The sequence below is a fragment of the Neomonachus schauinslandi genome, chromosome 9 (genome assembly GCF_002201575.2).
Source record: "Neomonachus schauinslandi chromosome 9, ASM220157v2, whole genome shotgun sequence".
Classification (NCBI taxonomy): domain Eukaryota; kingdom Metazoa; phylum Chordata; class Mammalia; order Carnivora; family Phocidae; genus Neomonachus; species Neomonachus schauinslandi.
The window spans coordinates 134,910,452-134,931,794 of record NC_058411.1 but is presented as its reverse complement, the minus strand read 5'-3'; the positions used below and the strand labels follow the sequence as shown (position 1 = coordinate 134,931,794).

The 21,343-nt window shown below is 40.0% G+C and overlaps 1 protein-coding gene across 1 annotated transcript in view; it reads right to left on the bottom strand.

Annotated features, from left to right (window-relative positions):
• Nucleotides 1-21,343, bottom strand: part of AGBL1 (AGBL carboxypeptidase 1) — a 738,230-nt gene that overhangs the window by 465,567 nt on the left and 251,320 nt on the right. The window contains exon 17 of the mRNA XM_021680442.2: nt 5,575-5,755. Coding sequence (XP_021536117.2) covers nt 5,575-5,755 — 181 coding nt within the window. The remainder of the gene's footprint in view (nt 1-5,574; nt 5,756-21,343) is intronic.

The window sequence follows — 21,343 nt, the reverse complement described above, 5'->3', positions numbered from 1 at the left end:
ACTAAAGCATAAATGATGTAACAGAAGGTAACTACTCACAGAAAATTTGGAACTGATTATTGGTATAGCTGTTCTCATTCTCAAGTAGCCACTTAAGGGATTGGTTGCTTCTTCTGGCTTCCTGCAAATGGTACGTGCCATCTTTCCTCTATGACCTCTGGTTAGACCAGAGTTTCTCCAATTTCAAGCTCAGGGGAATTACCTCTTCTCCTTAAAAGACCATTTGTCAGGCAGCTTTTCTTGTTCCAGGACCTGCTTCTTTTCAGGATGCTTGACAATAGGAATAACCCATCCAGTCAATGACTATACTGCTTCCTCTGACAGGGAACGTTCATGGACAGTAGCACCATGTATCATGGTACAAAGAGCAAGGATGCCTTGATCTGCCATGATCTAAAGACCCAGCGCACAAACCCTCCGGGTTACTTGTATGATCACATGCAGGTGGGGAGGTAACCCAAGCAACATCCGATGTGGAATTTCTCACCAATTTGTTATCTGGGGCCTCAGAGAGTATCTTCCATTCTTACTTACACAAATTGAAAAAAAATGACATACTTCCTATGGCCCATTTTTTTCAAATGTAACTGCTCTGTGAGATCCAAAAGTCTGAGAAGTAACCACTGCTCTATGTAATTATATTGAAGAGATTTGAAATATATTAAAAAGTTAGAGTTGAGGTTATATCAGAGGGAAGCCCTAAGCATATCAAAGCAGGAGGGAATGGATATGGCCCTGCCCAAGCTGAAGTCAGCCAAAGAGGGATAATCATCAGCCCTTTGGGACCCTGAAGAGTTCAGCTGAATTAAAATATCCTACGGATTGGGCAGGGGAATGGAAGCTCTGTGACAAAAAAATATATATATATTCAAAATTAGTTGGGTGTTGCCTACAGCAAAAAGCAGGCAGCAAGAAGAAAGGACGTATTCTCCAAGGGAGAAGGCTGGCAGGACAAGGCAGTATCGAGGCCAAAGCCCAGCTGCAAATTCAGATCCCATGAAGGAAGACTGAGGATGAACCAATTCATTCATCCTGGGCCCAAATTACAGAAAGCTGCAAGGCTGTGTCTTGGTTTGTCCCAGGCATGCTGGATATGAAGGTCCAAGCCAACAAGACTAATTTCAGAGACCACCTGATGGTTGCAGTGAGCAGGGCTGAGGCTCTACTTTCATCTCCATCCAGGTGTGGGAAGGGCTGGTAGTAGGCCAAAATGCACATGGGCTTTGGAGCTAGAGAGTGGGTTCAAAACCCAGCTCTATCACAAGCCGGCCATATAACCTTGGGCATAGGTGTGTTTATGTGCGTTTATTTCAATTATCTAGACAATTTCTCATGCCATTTCTGCCTCGAACTAACTTTCTAATCTGGGATAACTCATTTTTACCTCTCTGGTTTCAGTTTTCTTAACATTTGAAAGACCGGAATGAAATAATATACATGAACCCTCCTAGCTAGAACATTTTTTTTTAATCCTAATGCCCTTAAATCCTTACAGAAAAGTGGTATAGCATAGACAGAAGTTCTGGTCCTGCCTCTGTAACACCGGCTTCTGAAACTGACCCAAGATTTCACCCTTGTGTCCTCAAGATTTTATATCTAGATATTAGATAGAAGACCTGCATTTTGGGGCCATAGTTACAATTACATAAGAAAATCTATGTAAAAACAAACAGAAAAGAACAAACAAGCAAACAAACAAAAAAAGGTTCTTTCTTGGCCCATGAAAGGTGCTGAATGATTTTTTTTTTTTTAGATAAAGTCTGTGAGTTCTCTTATTGTATAAAATAAAGTCTTTACAACCCACAGTGGAGTAAAGGAATATTGGCACTAACTTTTAATGGTCCCAGATAGTTTAAATTGTCAAGATTTTTTATCTGATTTTTATAGTTTCATTTGTTTCCCCTAGAGCATTCAGCTATTACTTCTTAATACCTTGGTGTGTTTACTCATAGTATGCCCTCTGCTCTTTATTGTTGCTTGTTTCTGTTTCACAATGGCCTTGGAAGAAGAAAATCAAGTTTGTAGAGTTGTATATATACTAAGAATCAATACAGTCTGATTCTCCTGTGAATAAAATGTTGGGCTGTGTGTTGGCTTCATAAAAATTATTTTGTCACTACATTCTACCCAACAACAAAAGTCCAAAAATTGGAAACCATGCTAGATCTCTCCAACCCCCTCACTTACACGCCATGCCAAACTTTTGCACCAATCGCCTGCCCTCTTCCCACTTCACACTCTGAATAAGCCACCATTGTCACTTCCACCCTGACCAAATTTTTTGACCCCCTGGTTTTTATCCCAGGTAGCAAAGAATGGTAAGAGTCAATGATCCTCCTGGAATCTTTAGAACTCAGCCCAATTCTATATAAACAACCAGGCCAGCAAGATGGTAGATTGTTTCTTTTGGAAACCATCTTTACAGTTTGTTTTCCTGTTACAGAAACATGTTGCTAAGAGATCTTTGGCTTGGCAAGACCCACTAAATTTTTGCTAGAAAATCCTGGCTTTGTCTCTCTGACCACTGTTATCAAAACCTCTCAGCCATCCTCAGAGGCTCCATTACCATCACCACAAAAGGAAACTATTCTACTTTTACACATTCTTGCAAAATCCATGGGGGCCCATGAGTATTTATGAAAGAAGAGTACAGTCTAGTAAGTTAAGTATCACACTTAGGTTTGGGCTCTCCAATCTTTATGCAAAGATTGCTTCTTTGCTATTCAGACCACACGCAGGGCAGTTCAGTTACCTTATCCAAAGAAAATCAATGAAGATCAGAACATCAGAAATAATATCACATGAGCAGCGTTTAGGCGAACTACATTAAACTCAGAGCGGACTTCACATGGGGAAGTTGAGGCATGTAAAAGGGGTATTCAATTTTATCTACGGGGTACCCCAAGGTAGGACTGCATAAAATGTTTGAAGTTCACAGGGCAAAGATCAAAGCACAGAAAAACACAAATCCACCTAGTTATGCACAACAGAATGGTCATGCTCTGAAATGGAATGCCAATCACAGAAAAAGTTCAAGTAGAAGTTAGATGAACCATATGTCTGGTGGGTTCTAAGAAGGGTTCATGAGCTGAGACTTTTAAGGGCTTTTACTGTGAGATGCTGTGCATCCATTGTAGTCTCAAGTCTTTTGAAAATGGTGTGCTGTGGCCTGTGGATTTCCTATCAGTACAATAACACAATGGTTTCCAAGTCCCTTTCAGCCAAAATTGTTTCAGTGAGCCAAGTGATCTATGATGTGCCTTGAGCTCCATGATGAAAGATGCAATATAAAAAAAAGGGTAATTTTAGTCATAATAAATAATGGTAATGATGATGAATGGTAGTGTCACTGAGAAGAAGCTGGCCTGCCATTAGGGAGTCCAAAACAACCAGCTGTGAGCTGAAAATGACTGTGTCCAGGCCAGGAGGATGCTCCGTGACTGAGACCACATTAACCTTTCAACCAAAGACCTGGACCAAGCCCCTGATTTGGAGGTGTGAGCAGTTGTAATGGAAGAAACTACAGTACTTATCCCTGAGCTTGAATATTGCCTTGGGCTTAGGAGACATTTTCCCAGACAGGTCAATAGGGAGCATGTTCCCTTACTCTTCCAACAGAAGAGGAAACTGAGTAGGTCGGGGGAAGAGCCAGATTGCACACTAGAATTATGACTCTAAACCCAGTACACTTTCCATCCTCTATCAGTCCCCCGACAATTCAATGGAAAGAGAAACTTCAGGAAAGAGCCAACTTGGACGAGAACATGCTGAAATGGGATCATGTTCCTCAAGATGGCTTGCATAGCTGTTTTCCATCCATTTAGGCTGATAGAGCTTGCTAATGAAATCCTGGGTGCCTCAAGCAGGGAGGAGTCACTCATTAATGTCCTAGACCTGTTCTCTGGAGCCAGTGTAACATATGGCAGGAGGCTGCTGAGTTCTGCTAGACCAGGAGGGAACACTGCTCTAGAGCCTTGTCCAGCTTGAGAGCTAAGAAGGCTAATTGCTTCCAGAGGCCTAATTAATGCTCCTAAATGAGGGACTTGGCCTCTTATTCCTCACATGCGCTTGAAGACCAACCAGTCGCCACAGGCAAAGACAAAGGACCCTACTCTCTGCCCATCAAAAACCTCCACCAAAAACAAGGGAGTCTGGGAGTTACAAAACCAGGAAACTTGTTAGGAACACACGAATCCTTTACTTCTTTGCCTTTTTTATTTTTTTGGTATATACTGAAATTTTATTTTTAAAGTCTATAAGCTTTGACTTGCTTGCATTTTGGCATAGTTTAACATATTTTATCATTTGGAATGTACTCTGATCCTCTTTTTATATTTTATCATGATTTTTTAACTGATCAGTATTCTTTTCTGTGCTTATCCTTTGAAGCTAGTCTATTCTCAGCTGCTTAACATGTATTTCATTTTTTTCCTTAAGGAAATTAATTACTATTTTATCTTTCTTAAAATGGTCTCTTATTTAGTTGAAGCCATTTTAAATTTTATCTCTGTGAAATTTTTGTTTTCTTTTTTATATTTTTTAAATAACTCTCATTTTATCTCATTTCACCTTGTGATATTGCCCTATTTTCTCCATTTTCTAAACTTGTGCTTTGCTTCTCTAATAGTGACATTTTAAACTCTAAATTCTTTTCCATGTATAGCCCCTGAAATTATTTTTCTTTCAATTTTTTTTAACTTATCTTATGTTCTGTTTTTCCCATAGGACACCAGTGTCCATTCCCATAGTGAGAAGAATCCTCGATGACCATGGGAAGAAGCCTTAGTCTGTTTCCACAGGGTTTGAGAATTTGTGAACGTTAATCCTGCCACCCCATCCACCAGCCATGTCACCTCGGGGACCCGCTCTGGTTTCTGCGCTTCAGCTGGCAAAGTCTAAAAATGCCCACTTCTTCCAAAAGACCTCATCAGACCCTGGACTTCCTTCTTCCCACCATGTGTTCTGAAGGTGGCAGGAACGCAGTGAGGAGAAGCACCGCCCCTTCTGTCTCTCCTTCAACCAACCATGACCCTCCGGCCATTCCACAGCCCCTTTCAATCCTGCCCGCCAGCCCATTCGGATATGGTGACGCCCTTCTTGGGGCTGTATCCAGAATCCAGTAAAATACAACTCAGAATAAAGATCCCCCTGCAGTAAATATCAGTAAGGAAATAAAAGCACTGGTCTTAACTGTGGAGAAATCAGAATTTGAGTTCTGACTTTGCCACTAACCCACCATGTGCCCTGGGCAAATCCCTTGATTAGCATGGACACTAATTTTCTCCTTTAAAAAAAAAAGACTGTTACACCAGATTATTTCTAAGGACCCCTCTGGAGTTAACTGCCTATGAGTCCATGCCCTTCTATAAAACAACAACAACAACAACAACAAAAACCTGACACGACCTCAATGTGTATGGAGAGTGCGTTGTTATTTGTAACCACTAACAGAAGCCCAAGAGAATTTACTCCTGCCAGAGTAACAAGGCCTCTCCAACCACATCCACTGGGCGACACAATGCGTTACCATGGTGACACAAATGAGGACCCAGTTGGTCTGGGTGCCTGACATACTTGCCATTGATGACACCATCTGGATTGAGCATGGGGATGATCTTGAAAATGAAGTTTTCCCTCAGGAGTCTAGCCACGGGGTCACTGCTGACCAGGAACTCCAGGGCCCCCTTCATCACCCAGCTGGCATTGCTCTCTCCCGGGTGCACTCGGGCAGTGATCACCTGGTATGGACGCTGCCCTGCCAAGACAGGAACATGAGAAAATTAAACCTAAATACACTTTCCATTTCCAGCAAGATAATATCCCAGGGGCCAGAATTACACCTGACTGGCATAAAGTCCAAAATAGGTTGATTGTTTCCCATACATATCTGATCCACACTGATCCATTTTTCTATTTGCTTCTATAGTCTGCAAGACTCAAGAAAGTATAAAGTGAAAGCTCAAGGCTGTTATCAACAGCTAAGTACTTAGTGGCATGAAAAGAAGCCAAGAAGCCAATTATATCAAGACCACCAAAGGAACAATTAACTCTCCAGAATCCAATAGCATGATGCTGTATGTCACAGATCTGAAATTGAATCTTATCTTCATACTTAGCAGTTGTAAGATCTTAGGTAAATAATTTAATTTATGCAAGGCTAGTATCTCATCTGTAAAATGGGGACAATGATGCTGATCTTGTGTGGGTGTTATAAAAACAGAAAGATGTAAATAAGGCACTTGGCATATTACTTGCCATTCACTACATGTTAGTTTCTCCCATCTCAATGATGGTGTCTATGGGTAGGATGGCCCCCTCTCATTCCCCAGTAGAAATGGGATTCAAGGGCAGAACTTGTGCTGGGAACTTTATGTCTGTAGGACACTGAACTCCAACATTGAGAAAGACTTGACAAGAGTGAAGCACCTGGAATCTCAATCGTGCAAAAAGAATCAGGAAAACACTCTCTGCCCAACCATAGGGAGCATATTGATCTGAAGAGACCTTATGGAGAATGCATTGATGAGAGAAAGATGGGCTTGTCTTCCTTCCTTGTTGAGAGAAAACATCTGGACCATTGTAATGTTGAGATGTACTCTAAGACCACATCCTGGCTCAGGTGAAAAGTGTGTTTTGATTGATTAATGGTGTCTGCCCCACCCCCATACGCTTGGGAAAGGAGGGCGGAAGATGTGGCCTCATACCAAAAGTTCACCACATCTGCTCTAACCCCTTGTCCGATTGTGTGTGTGTGTGTGTGTGTGTTTTCTGACTCTCTTTTCCTTTTGTATCCTCACCCAATTCCTTAAAGCTCCTAAACCCACCTGAATGACAAGAACTAAGCATTTGCCAAGTATAAATACCCCAGCCACCAAGCAGCCTAAAAGTTAAACTAGTCATTTCTTTCCATCTCATTCAAATCACTGCCAGCTAAAGACAGCTTTTCTTCCCTTAAATAGTAGCCTTTTTGAGGGAACAAACTGTGTCTCGAATTCTGTGCAAAGAAATACAAAACTGAGGGGCACCTGGGTGTCTCAGTCGGTTAAGTGGTTAAGGGTCCTGGGATCAAGCCCCGAGTCAGGCTCCCTGCTCAGCGGGGAGCCTGCTTCTCCCTCTCCCGCTGCTATTCCCCCTGCTTGAACTCTGTGTTAAATAAATAAATAAAATCTTAAAAAAAAGGAAATACAAAATTGAATAACTTTCAATAACAGAGCTAAAGAACAGGTAATAGTGAATATTATCATTCATTTAGACAAAAAAAAAAAAACACTATCTGTTGACAACCACTGAGATCTCAGTTTGAGGAGCAGAGATCGGTACCTTTTTACTGACTATGGTGAGAGCAGATCATGTCAGCCCCTTATAGATCATTTATATATTGGAGATAATATTTGGTTGTTTTTCTCTAAGCAGGTGTCTTGAGCATATTCCAGGAACTGCAGGAGCCATGGGATATGAAAGTTGAATAGATTATAGTCCTTGTTCTGTAAGAGGCCATAGCCTTTGCCAGTAGTGACAAACGCAAGCAAATACTGGCAAGTGAGCTAATGGAAGTGTATGTAAAGTACCAAAGACAGATCTGACTGAGAGAGGGAAAGATGTTTCCAGAGCTGTGATGCTTTTTGGGCTGAGTCTTGCAGAATGAGTCTCATCCTATGGGGGAGAAGTGAGAAAGCGTCTTCTAAGCAAAGAATAAGACACATGCAAAGAACAAAAAGGAGTAAAAATTGGAACATTGAAGAATAAAGGAAACCACAAGTGGCTGAAACAAAGGACTGAGGATGGTGACACATGGATTTAGAGAAGTAGGCTGGTGTCAAACTAGTAAGGTCTTCCTCATATATTTTGTTTAGGGATTTGGACTTTATTCTACAGATCAGAAGTTCTCAACCACGGAGTCAGTGTCTCACAGGTATGCTATGGTCATTGATGGTGCCTACTGAAGAATCACTGGTTACCAATAAAAGTGTAAATGTTTGCTTATGATATTGTATATGTAATATATATGTATACATACACTATGCACACACACATGGCACAAACTGCTGGTTTTCTGTCCAGTAGCCTTTCTTCTTTTCTTTCTGACGATGAGACCCAATTCTGGGGGTGAAAGGATGTGCCCAGATTCAAACAGCCAGATGCATGGATCCTCTTGTAGGGAAGAGTGGCCATGTGATCAAGCTGTGGCCAATGAGATATAAATGGTAGCAGGAGGTAAGTCTTTCTAGCAAACTAATTGAAGAGGACAGTTTCACCTGGCAAATTTGTCTTAGTCTTTGTCTCTTTTCCTTGCCCTTCTTCTTCCTCTTGCATTGAACACAGATACAATACTTTCAGGTGAGGAAGTCAACTTGAGAACCAAAGTCACATGCTAAAGATGGTGACCATAAAGATGGGAAGAACCTGGGTTCTTGATATATTCCTTAAGCAGCTACCCTACACCTTCATGAGCTTCTTCAGTGCTTCTGGATATTTGAAACCAATAAACCACTCTCTGGCCAGGCAAATGTAATCACAGTTCTGTTACAACTGGTTAAATTCTAGTCTAACTTATATAAAATCAGATTTGAAATCATCCTGATAATAATACTTTGGTTTTTTGGGTCTTACTTTGGTTTTGGATTTTTTTTTTAAAGATGTTATGTATTTATTTGAGAGAGAGAGAGAAAGCACAAGCTGGGGAAGGGACAGAGGGATAAGCAGACTCCCCGCTGAGCAGGGAGCCTGATGTAGGGCTTGATCCCAGGACCCTGAGATCATGACCTTAGCCAAATTCAGATGTTCAGCTGACTGAGTCACCCATGTGCCCCTAATAATGTTACTTTGAATGGAATGCAGTCTCATGTGCTTTCTGGATTTGGGAGGAGAGAATGAAAGAGAGTCTTCATGAGACTATTTGATACACATGTCCCAGAAAGGAACAGCTGAGAGCCACTGTTTTAAGTAGAGAGTCCAGGGGCACCTGGGTGGCTCAGTTGGTTAAGCATCCGACTCTTGGTTTCAGTTCAGGTCATGATCTCAGGGTTGTGAGATCGAGCCCAGAGCTGGTCTTGGCATGGAGTCTACTTGAGATTCTCTCCGTCTCCCTCGGCCCCTCCCCCAATTCGTGGGTACACTCTCTCTTTCTATCTCTAAGAAATAGAGAGTCCATGATGGTTTTTCAGCAGGAGAAAGACATGCCAAAGGCTATGCTTCATAAAATCATTTTGACATTATTGTAGATCATGCATTTGCTAAATCAGAGACAGTATGGCCTGTTGAGTAAAGAACAACTTTTTGGAGCCATATTTCCAGAGTTCACATTCCAGCCCCACCATTTTCTACAGAATGAGTTATGGAAGTTTCTGATGAAATTAAGTATTGGATTGGGCATCCTGCAGGTAAGACTAATGATTTCCTAACTGGAGCTTACTAAATAAACATATTGAGGAGGAAAAGAGATATACAGTTAGCTAGCTGAGCAGAGCTGAACCTAACTGAAGGCCAACTTGCCCCTCCATCATTTGCTCACAATTACATCTCACTCTTTCCAAAGCAAGTCGTATTGGCACTCCAATAAAAAGCTTGTTGAGAAAGAGGCTCGATGAATTTGTACTCAATCAGCAGACTATTTTCAGTTCTATAATTCCATACCACTCTCTTTGTGGTCTTTGAACTAAGTTCATTTAAGGCATATGGAACAACAATAGTAAGTACTCCCAGCCCAGCAAGAAGAAATAAAAAATAGCTTAAGCTCTTGTAAATTTCCAATACCAACTGAACACCCACATTGTCTGGGCCAGTTGGCTCCCACTGCCTGTTACCCAGTACAGTTCAGTGCATTAGTCATTAAGCAAATGCAGCCCTTGCAAAGAGATGTCCAAGGTGTTCCTTCCCTTCCAAGAATCAGGTTGATAACCTGCTATATTGTAATACACCACAAGACCTAAGAGGCTGTTCTGAGCAACCTGATGAAGCAAACGGGGAAAACTGTGGGTTCTCATGAAGACATAAGCAGCATGTTAGCCATTTCTAGTTGATTCTTCTCTTTCCTCTGTGATTTAAGACAATTTTACAGTTGTATTGGTGAGTTAAACTTGTGAGACCATTCAGCTGCAGCAGCAAATGGTGCTCCAGAGAACCCATAATAGACAACAGCTGTAAATACTATGCGACACATATACCATGTGTTTTTTTTTCTTGTTATTGACAATTTCAGTTTTAAAAACTCATTTCTGCTTAGGGTAGGGCAAAGAGTATCAGGTATCTGCATTTTTTTTCCTCTGTAATTTATAAAATCTATTCTGGAGGTCACCAAAATCTATGGGGGAGTCATGGTTTGGCAATATGCTAATTCTTAAAACTCGGTATTGAATTTATGTCAGTGGTAATAACATCTGTAAAAAGAGGTTAGAAATAAGTAGGGGATTATATGAGGCTCACGGCCAATGAAAACCTGAGTAAGAACTGAAGACATATGTAATGATACACGTGTGTACCCAGCTATATAAACACCCATCCAGTTTTTCCTTTTTTCTTCCAACAATATCTATTAAACTCCTACTGGCACTCTGGAAGGTTCTGGAGATTCCAAGGGTAATAGTGGTTTTTGCCCTCAGGGAACTAATAATAGTCTGGTGGGGAAGACAGGCACACTGATAATTATGATCCAGTGTGATCAGCGACATTTGTCAAGACATTTTCAAAGCATAGTGGAATGCTCATTACAACATTATTTATAATGACGTGATCAACTGGAAGTGACTTAAATGTGCACCCGCAGAAACTAGTTAAGGAAAGGATTCATAAACAGAATACTACGCAAGCATTAAAATGGCACCTAGATCTTTCTGTTGACACTAGAAGATATCTGTGACACTATGATGAGTGACAAAACACAGGCAAGAGAGCTGCATCATAGTGGATCCCTTTTGTATGTAGTCGTCACATTCACTTAAAGTTATCTATCTATACATAGGACACCTCTGTGGGTGGAGGTCATCTCGGTAATTTTTATGTCTGCTATATCCCTATCTAGAATGTTCTCTTCTTCAGAAAATAATAATCATATGTCAATTTTCCCAAAGGCAAAATATTTTCAAATAGTAAACCACAGAGGAGAAAGAGGAAAGAAATGGATTTTCACAGAAGAGATAACATTGGATCAGGTTTGTCCAGATTGAGTGAGAGTTTGCCAGATGAAGAAAAGAAAGGAAGGAGGTGATAGGAAAAGGCTAAGTAGGTGCATGTGCCAAATAACAAGGTCATAGAGCACATAATGCCTGAAGAAGAGTAAAGTGATTTGATGTGGCTGAAGCACTAAGCTATATGGAAGGTCAAATGGGAGTGAGCCACAAAGTGGTTTGCACCTGTGTCTGCAGACCTTTGGAACCAATGCTAAGGAGACTGAAAACCATCTTGCAAGTTGTAAAAGCCCCATGGAAAATGCTTATGCAGGGGTGTGATCAGACAGCAGTTCTCACTGGAGCTGAAGACTCAGATACTGGGCTTAAGAGGTGGGAGAAATGGCCAAAAGAGCGGAATGATTTCCAAAGTCAAGGAAGACTACCTTGGCCTTCACTCTGGAAGAGAGTGCATAAAAACAACTTGATTGGGGTGCCTGGGTGGCTAGGTCGGTTACGTGTCTGACTTCGGCTCAGGTCATGATCTCAGGGTCCTGGGATCAAGCCCCGAGTCAGGTTTGCTTCTTTCTTTTTGCTTCTTTCTCTCTCCCTCTCACTCTACCCCTCCCCCGCTCATGCTCACTTGTACTCTCTCTCTCTCAAATAAATAAATAAAATCTTTTTTAAAAAATTGATTTAACGCCAAAGGGGTAAGGAAGGAGGCAAGGAAACAAATATGGGGAAAAATTGTCAATGAAAGAAGATTCTGAAGAAAGAGAAAATCTGAAAATAGGTGTGGTGAAAAATTTGTATACATTATAGAATATATGGTTTCCCACCAAAGGTAGCATACTATGTACATTTTCTGCACCGTGGGTTCCATCTCTTTTTTTAATTAGCTTTATTTATAGTATAATGTACATTCAATAAATTTCACCAATTTTAATTTTACAATTCAGTGAATTTTGACAAATGTATTCAGTGCTGTAAAACCACTATGATCATAATATAGAGCATTATTACCATCACAAAAATCCTCCTTATTCTGTTTTGCAGGCATCCCTGTCTCCCTATCCCCCATCCCTAGCCTACGGTAACCAGTGATCTGCTTTTCATCTCAATAGCGTTGTCTTCTCTGGAATTTCATAAGAATTGATTCATACAGCATATAACCTTCCTGTCTGGCTTCTTTCACTTGGCATAATGCTTTTGAGAGTCATCCATGTTGTTGTATGTATGTGTCAATAATCTGTTCCTTTTGGCCATGGACTTATATTCCAGTGTGCCACAAAGCAATGGATATGCCACCATTGGTTTATCAGCTCAATTCAATCAATCAAACACTGGTTTAATATTTGAGTTCTTTCCGGTTTAAGGCTATTATGAATAAAGCTGTTATACTTTGTGTACATGTTTTTCTTTGAAGTGAATGGCTACCTATAGAATTTGTGCATATTACAGTAAGGTTAATATTATAGTAGGTTATTACAAGGGGCTACCAAACTGTTTCCCAAAGAGTATCTATACCATTCTGCATGCCCACAAGTAATGTCTGAGACTGAGAGTTCCAATTGATCCACATGTTGATCAACACTTAACATTGTCAGGCTTTTTAATTTTAGCCATTCTAATGGGGAGGTAGTATCTAATTGTTGTCTCAATTTGCATTTCCCTGATGACTAATGATGTTGGGAACTTTGTGTTGTTTTTTGGCCACTTCTATACCTTCTTAAGTGAAGTGCCCGTTCAAATCTTTTGCCCATTTTAAAATCACGTTGTTTGTCTTATTATTGAGTTCTTGATATCTTCTAAATGCAATCCTCTGGCAGATATATGTTCAGTCAATTCTTCTCCAAGTCTTTGGCTTACCTTCTTATTTTCTAGACTATGTATTTTGAAGCACAAAAGTTTCTTATTTGATAAAACCAAGTGTATGCACTTTTTTCTTTTGTAATTTGGGTATTTTGTGTTTCACTAAGAAATCTTTGCCTAACTCAACGTGACAATAATTTTCTTCTGCAAGAGTTAGTCTAAATTTAACATTCAGATCAATTAACATAAGGTGTTTCAAGTTAATTTTGGATTATGATATGACATAAAGGTTGAGATTCATATTTTTCCTCCCATAATATCCTTTAGCATTTTCTACATACTCAATCTTATCTTCTGCAAAAACAAGTTTCATTTTTCTTCTCCAAACCTTACGGCATTTTTTTTTCAACTGGGTGGTATTATCAACCTGACATTCCTGAAATATAATCAATTTGATTATATTATCCTTTAATGTAATTCTGGATTCAGTTATTTCTTTAGAATTTTTGCATCTATGTCCCATGAGAGAGATGGACTTGTAAGGACTTTTTTTCTTATAATGTCCTTGTCAGGCTTAGTTATCAAGGTTATGATGAGTTGGAAAGCATTGCCTCTTTTTCTTTTCTATGTAAGATTTTTTGAAGATTGTAAATATTTCTTCCTTAAATTTATGGTAAAATTTCCTAGGGAAGTCATCTAAGCCCAGAATTCTCTTTCTCAGAAGATTTTAGTAACAACCCAATTTGTATAAAAAATCCAATTTTATTTTTAAAGATTTATTTATTTATTTTAGAGAGAGAGAACTCACACTTGAGTTGGGAGGAGAGGGAGAAAGAAAGGAAGGGGAGGAAGGAGAGAAGCAGACTCCCTGCTCAGCTTGGAGCCAGGCACGGGGCTCGATCTCATGACCCTGAGCTCATGACCTGAGCCAAAATCAAGAGTTGGATGCTCAACTGACTAAGCCACCTGGAACCTCCAAATTATTTTAAAACATATTCAAATTGTGTAATAAAAATCCAATGTTTAGATTTTCTTTTCCTTCTTATGCCCATTTGGTAATTATACTTTTCTGTAATTTTGCATTGAAAACTGTATTTTCAAATTTGTTGGCATAAAGTTGCTTTTAAATGCCTCTTATTATATATAAGAATCTCTAGTGATGGTCTCTTATTTTTATTTCTGGTACAGAGGGGGTTTTTTCCTTAATCATTCTCAAAAAGGGCATATCATTTTAGTTTTTTCCAAAAACTATTTTATAATCATTTTTTCTTTCATTAATTTCTGCCTATAATTTTTATTTATCCTTCCTTCCACTTTCTTTGCCTTTCATATTTTCTTTTATAAAGAACTTGAAATGATATTTAGATCATTAGTTCAGCATATGATAAAATTTTATAAATATCATCTATGTGTTTAAAAGAATGTTGAGTGCCATGTTCCATATACACCAATTATATCAGGTTTGTTAGTCATATTGTTCATATTTTCTTTATTCTTGCTTGATATTATGTCTCCTTATTCTATGAGTTCCTGAAAGAGGTATGTAACAAGTCTCCAAAGATACTTCAGATTATCCATTTCTCCTTGGAATGTTGTCAATTATTTTAAAGCTATACTATTAACAGAAACTAGATTTAGAGTCGCTTCGTAGTCCTAACTGGAATTTTTTATTGTTATAAGGTATCTCTCTATTTCTGTTAAAGTATTTTGCCTTAGTTTCTCATTTATCTGTATTCATATAGGCTAGATTTCTTCTGGTTAGTATTTACAATGTGTATCTTTTCTCATCCCTTTCCCTTCAAACTTTCGACAGTTTTTCAGCACGTGTTTCTTTCTTGGAAGTATGATATAGTTGGATATTGTATTTTATTCACTCTAACATCTGATTTTATTTGGAGTATTTATTCTATTTACATTTGATGAAATTAATGATATATGTGGGTTTAACACTATCATTTTATTATTTGTTCTCCATTTGCCTTAACTATTGTATTATCTATTTTCTGTCCTATCTTGTCTTCAATTGGATTGATTGCATATTTTTTTCACATTGTTCCTTTTTTCTTCACTATTAGTGTGGTACTTATATGTCTTTTATTCTTTAATTAGTTACCTTAGAGATTATAATATGCACCTTTGATTTATCATAATATGATATAATCTATTTTAATTCCCATTATAAATCTAAAATTCACAAAACATTTACATGGAGTTAATTTCAATTAAATTATATATTTGCCCTTTTTAATTACTCTTCACTCCTTCTGGCATCTAGGTTTCAGTTTTCTTCTGCCTGGAAAATCATCTGTTAGTATTACTTCTAAGAAGTATGGGTCTGCTAGAATTGAGTACTCTCCCTTTTTGTGGTTCCTTCACTTGTCTGAAAACGAATCCATCTCATCTTCAGTTCTGAAAAGTATTTTTGCTGAGTATAGGAATGTGACAATCCTGATGCTGAACTCTGTCTTCCATTTCTTTTCATGTTTCTTGCACCAAGATCCTGCAGAAAGCTGGCTGCTTACAAGTACTGAGAAGTTTGTCTCTTCGTTTTGCAGATGTAAGAATGCCTTTGTTTTCTGACATACACACTCTCTTTTACATGGTTTCCAAAGGAAGGGAGAAGGTTTTCATTGGAATTTTCAAGTTCTTGAAGTTTCTTATACTCCTTTTTTTTTTGGAAACATCGCGGTTGATCATGTTGAAACTAGCAGGTGGGCAATCCTAGCCTCTGCAAATAATGAAGCATTTCCTTATCTCCAAAGGTTATATCACTTATTCCTCATACATTCCTAATTTCTTAGAATTTCTTCAAGAGTATGAACTAGAAGAACCCTTTAATTCCATTCGATGTTATCATAACTGCTGGATCTCTGACAGATTAATACACCATTGGGGCTTTTTTTTAAAAGTGTGGGATTATATGGAAACACGCAGATGGCATTGCTATAGAACCCTGCAGCTGGGAAGGCACTTTCCCCTCCACTCTTTCTTCAGTCCTCACAGTAAATCTGGGAAGTAAGAAGACAGGTATTATTCTCTTCTTGTTTATAAGGCTAGGAAGGAGAGAAAGCATGAAAAAAAACTGGGGTGCTCTGAATCAAAATCCAATGTTCTTTTCATTTGACCATGTATTATTCTGTGTGTGTACTTAAGAGGAAAGCTGAAATGAATCCTATTGAGACAATATCTGATGATGCATTGAGGGGCAAATCAAGTATCATGCAAATTATGAACCAGGCAACCAGGTTCTGCCTTGTACTGATTAAATGGATTTGGGAAAATTAAACCCTTTTGAAATCTCAGTTCCTGACCTATAAAGTAAGGCTTTCTTAGGTCTTTGCAGCACTAAATTCAATGATTATCAATGGCAACTGAAATGGTAGATAAAAATAAAACGCCTTAGCCAATGGTTCCAATCCCCTTTGGTTCTATTATGTTCTCCTGTATTATCATTATTTTTTTTAAATATTCTCTTTTTTATTGTTATGTTAATCCCCATACATTACATCATTAGTTTTAGATGCAGTGTTCCATGATTCATTGTTTGTGCATAACACCCAGTGCTCCATGCAGAATGTGCCCTCCTCAATACCCACCACCAGGCTAACCCATCCTCCCACCCCCCTCCCCTCTAGAACCCTCAGTTTGTTTTTCAGAGTCCATCATCTCTCATAGTTCGTCTCCTGTATTATTTTAATAGAGCTCCTAACAAGAAGCAAAATTACATGAAGCTTCATCTCTTTTTTCACTTTTTCCAATATTCAGATGCAAGTGCTAGTAAGTGGTGAAGTGGTCAGAAGTCAGATGGCAGCACAAGAGTGAAGGTGATCCCTGCTAATAATCTGCTTCGGAATGGCCAAGTTGGGCTGGATCTCTCTTGCTGCCCCTAAGCACAGGGCACGATCCTTCCCAGAGGAGTGGGGTCTGCCTGCTCACGTGGCCTCCTTTACAAACTCTTGAGCTACAGTCTTCCTGGCCCATACACCATCAGAACAAGAAACTGACCAGACTGCAGTTTCCTCCAGTGGCAAGAAGTGGCCTCAGATCTTGCCCCTCCCAACTTTGTGCCCTGTCTTCCTCTCAAAGCCTGAAGTGTGACCTCCATACCCCCAAAAGAATGACACAGAGCCTGAGAAGCTCTGACTTCTTTCTGTGAGGAGATTTCTTCATTTTTACCAAGGAGATGTGCAGGCACATGCACTGACAGAGCAGGGAGAGAGCACGGCCCCCTGAGGAGTCTTGGGGCAGTAGGGAGGAAGCCATGGACCATAGGTCTTCACACTGATGAGCTATAGAAATTGGAGGGTCGCCATCTTGCCATTGGTAGCCCGTGAAGCATTTCCTGAACTTTGTTAAGCTTCTTCACAAATCCTAAGTACGACATACAGCAGGGACGGGAAGTTTTAAGTACAAGGAGTTCCCCACTCATGCCCAGGACCTCCAAGGCCCCACCCTCTCCCATTCCACCTCTCTCCATCATCCATCCCTCCCACTTCTTCACTACAGACAGGCAACCTCCTCCTCACCAACTGCTCTAGCCACACAGAAGCCCCAGTGATCTACAAACAGAAATCCCAAATCTGACTGCATCACCTTCCACATAATAAACTGTGCTGGAGTCTACACTCCTCACAAAGTCCTTCTTGAAAGCCCCCACCATCTGGCCTCAGCCAGACTGTCTGGTCTTGTTTCCATCACTCCTGAACCAAACATTCTTCCTTCTGTTTCATGCTGTTTCCCAAACCAGCATGTCCTTTCCCTCCCATGGCTCTGCCTTGTTACCAGAGCTATTCCCTCTAGTTCCTGAGCCCCCTTGTTTCTCTCTTCCTAAAGCTGTATATATTGGCGGTTTTCAGAAGATATGTGCTGAGTAGAAGGGTATAATTAACTGTAATTAACCCCTCCATGCCCAACTGTGTCACAACATATTAATTCACTGGGTTTTTTTATTTTCCCAAAATTCATTCATTCATTCATTCATTCATTCATTCATTCATTCAGCAAGTATTTATTGAGCTCTTAAGATACACCAGGCACTATAATGGGGACTGATGCTACACCAGGGTAAGTCAAAGTCCTAGCCATCAGCAGCTTGCCTTTTAGTGGGGAAGGCAAACAATAACACCATGTAAGTACTATGGAAAAAATAAAGAAACAAAGCAGAGGGGAAGCAACAGAGAATCCAGAGGAGGGGTGGAGTCATCATCTTAGAAAGGATGATCAAGAGAGCGCTCTCTGAGGAGTTGACAGCTAGGTATGGACCTCCTTGGATGGAGGAAACTCAGCCAGTTCAAGACATACACTTAATCAGGGCTGGCACAGAGTGTGTGAAGTGGATGAGAGCCAGATAATGCATGTCTTACAGAAAAAGACTGTGCTTGTGATGGAAAATCATGGAGACTTTGAGTAGGGCAGTACCAGGGTCTAATTTGTACTTTTGCTCCATTGAAGATACTTTTCCATACCATAGTCAGAATGATGTTTTTGAAGTCCAGACATGGAGGCCAGTTGGGTTCTTCATGTGACAATCACACACTGCTGTGTTTCAGGTACCAAAATGATGCCATAAGAAGACAGATCACTGTAAATTATTAGCCTTCAATAGGGATTACCCATCTGATTCTTTCACTTTCTGTGACCATTATGAAAGTTTCCATCCACCAAGTAATAGGCAGGATGATGCACCCATTCTTTTATACAACATTTATTGAGTATCTTTTGTGTACCAAACATGATATCAAACACTGGGGATGCCAAGGGGTTCAAGACCAAGTACCTATCTTCAAAGAACTCCCAGTTTTCCCAAGGGAAATAGTTATTTATTGGGAGTGAAAGAATTTTGGCCTTTTGGAAACTTCTCTCAACTAGGGCAGTGTTTCTCCACCTGGATTGTGCACGTAAATCCTCCAAAAATCTTGTTAAAAAGCAGATCTAAAATCGGAGAGGGAGACGAACAATGAGAGACTGTGGACTCTGAGAAACAAACTGAGGGTTCTAGAGGGGAGGCAGGTGGGGGGATGGGTTAGCCTGGTGATGGGTATTAAAGAGGGCACGTATTGAACGGAGAACTGGGTGTTATACGCAAACAATGAATCATGGAACACCACATCAAATAAATAAATAAATAAATAAATAAATATAAATAAATAAATAAATAAATAAAGCAGATTCTGTTTCAGTGACTGTGGAGTAGGGCCTGAGATCCTACATTTCTACCAAGTTCCTGGGAGGGTGCCAACACGGCTGGTCCAAATCGCACTCTTAGCAGCAAAGCTCTCCCTGTCCAACAGAAACAGAAAGCAAGCCACAGAAATATTGTGCAAAATTCTGTGTTTTCTAGTAGCTATGTTTTTCTAAAATAAAAAAAAATACGAAGGGGCGCCTAGGTGGTTCAGTCAGTTAAGCATCTGCCTTCGGTTCAGGTTGATCCTGAGGTCCTGGGATCAAGCCTCACATTGGGCTCCCTGCTCCATGGGGAGTCTGCTTCTCCCTCTGCCCCTCCCCCTGCTTGTGCTCCCTCTCCCTCTCCCCCGCCTCAAGTGAATAAATAAAATCTTTTAAAGAATACAAAATTAATTTTAATAATAAATTATATTTAACCCAACAGGTCAAAAATATTACCATTTCAATGTGTCATCAATATGAAAATGATTAATGGGATATTTTACATTTTTGGGTCCTAAGTGATCAGAAGTCTGGTGTGTATTTTACAATTTCAGCACGTCACAATTCAGACTAATCACATGTAACTGCTCTACAGCCTCATGTGGCTCGTGACTACTTAACCTGAACACCACAGCCCTAGATCCTCTATTGACTTTCTTAACTGAACCCCTTTATCACACTTAATGGTAGAAGTTTATTATACTCCAATGGAATATAGTTGAGGCACCGAGGAAATGAATAAAAGAATAAGGCTTTTCCTCCCCGAACAAAACATTCTGTTCCATTGTCTTCTTTCTTGTGAAAAAATTCAATTTTGAAATATTACAAACTCATATTTCTTTGCAAAGGGCAATCTTGCCATCTTACTTTGTACCCTTCTGTCTCTGAGATACATATACATACATATATATATATATATATAGTTGGTTTGGATAATGGGTATAAATGAAGAGAAAATCAGGAAATCTATTCCTGAGCAATTTTCAGATAACCAAGAGGAAGTGATATAATCAAGGCTGAGAAAATAATATTCGACTCTGCATAAATGTGAGAAAATTCATCTGCATTCCCTCATCTGCATCAAACTCTACAGATTTTTCAGATTTTGTTATATTATAATATGCTGGAAATAAAAAATAATACATCTGTGCTGTAGTGATACATAATATATACAGTATGATAATAGAGTATTTGGATTGGGTTTGAGGAATTTACTACACACAGAAATGACAGTCACTTAGGAGAAGTGTGTAATCCCATCAGGAAAATTGCAGACAGATGCTGCTGCACTCCCTGCCCGCCCCCCCCACCAATCCATCAGCTGATCTCAGTTACGGATGTCTGCAATTCCGCCTTGGGACCTGCAGGCTCCCTGGTACCCCAGGGCACTGGCTCCCCTGTCCCCCACACCCCCTAGTGAATGAATGCTGCCCAGAGGAGAGCATTAACTAACTCCCTCAAGCTCCAGAAGGTCCCAGGAGGACTCTGTCCCCTACAGACCACTCAGGGTGGGGCCACATCACTACGGGCTATTTCTGAATGGACGCCTTATAAAGACATAGCCAAGGCTTACACAGTCTCTGCCAGAACTCTTGGCCTGACCCCTTATCTCAATAGAGCTGTGCATCACAGTATCCTCCAGAAATACAAATAACCAAAATGAGAGGGAAGGAGACCTTTTCATGCTCCACGAAGACTCATGCAACACATCCCACCTTGTTATGCTAGCTACATTACATTTCGTTAGGTTTAGGCATAATATAAGGCACGGAAAGCAACGAATCTTCAAGAAAGAAATTAAAGAGCTGTAGGCTTTGCTCAGAAAACTTCGAAATATTCTAATGAATCATTCTGCTCCCAGGTCACATACAACGGGTCTCTTGCTTTGTTCTTTCCCACATTATTTGCCTGAACATATCTGAACGGGAGAAGAATCCAAAGTGCCTGAGGGAGCAGACTCTAGGTTCCAAAGACAGAAGGAGTCTCCTCCAGAAGCAAAGTCTCTGCCCCCCCGTGGGGTTATAGCGGACTGCTGGGGCAGTCTTACCGCAGGATGTTGACAAAGACCCATGAAGAAGGCAAAGAAAGGATGAGCCCAGTGAGGGGCAAAAATGTGCTCTCATGCGTATGGACATCTTTAAATAGCCGAACAGCATGGTTCTCTTTCAATTATAAAGGACAAACTGAGAGCCTGCCCTCATCAGTGTAGTGTCTTTCAGGAATCTCAGCTTCCCCCAAACTCTTTCCAGACCTGGCGATTTAAG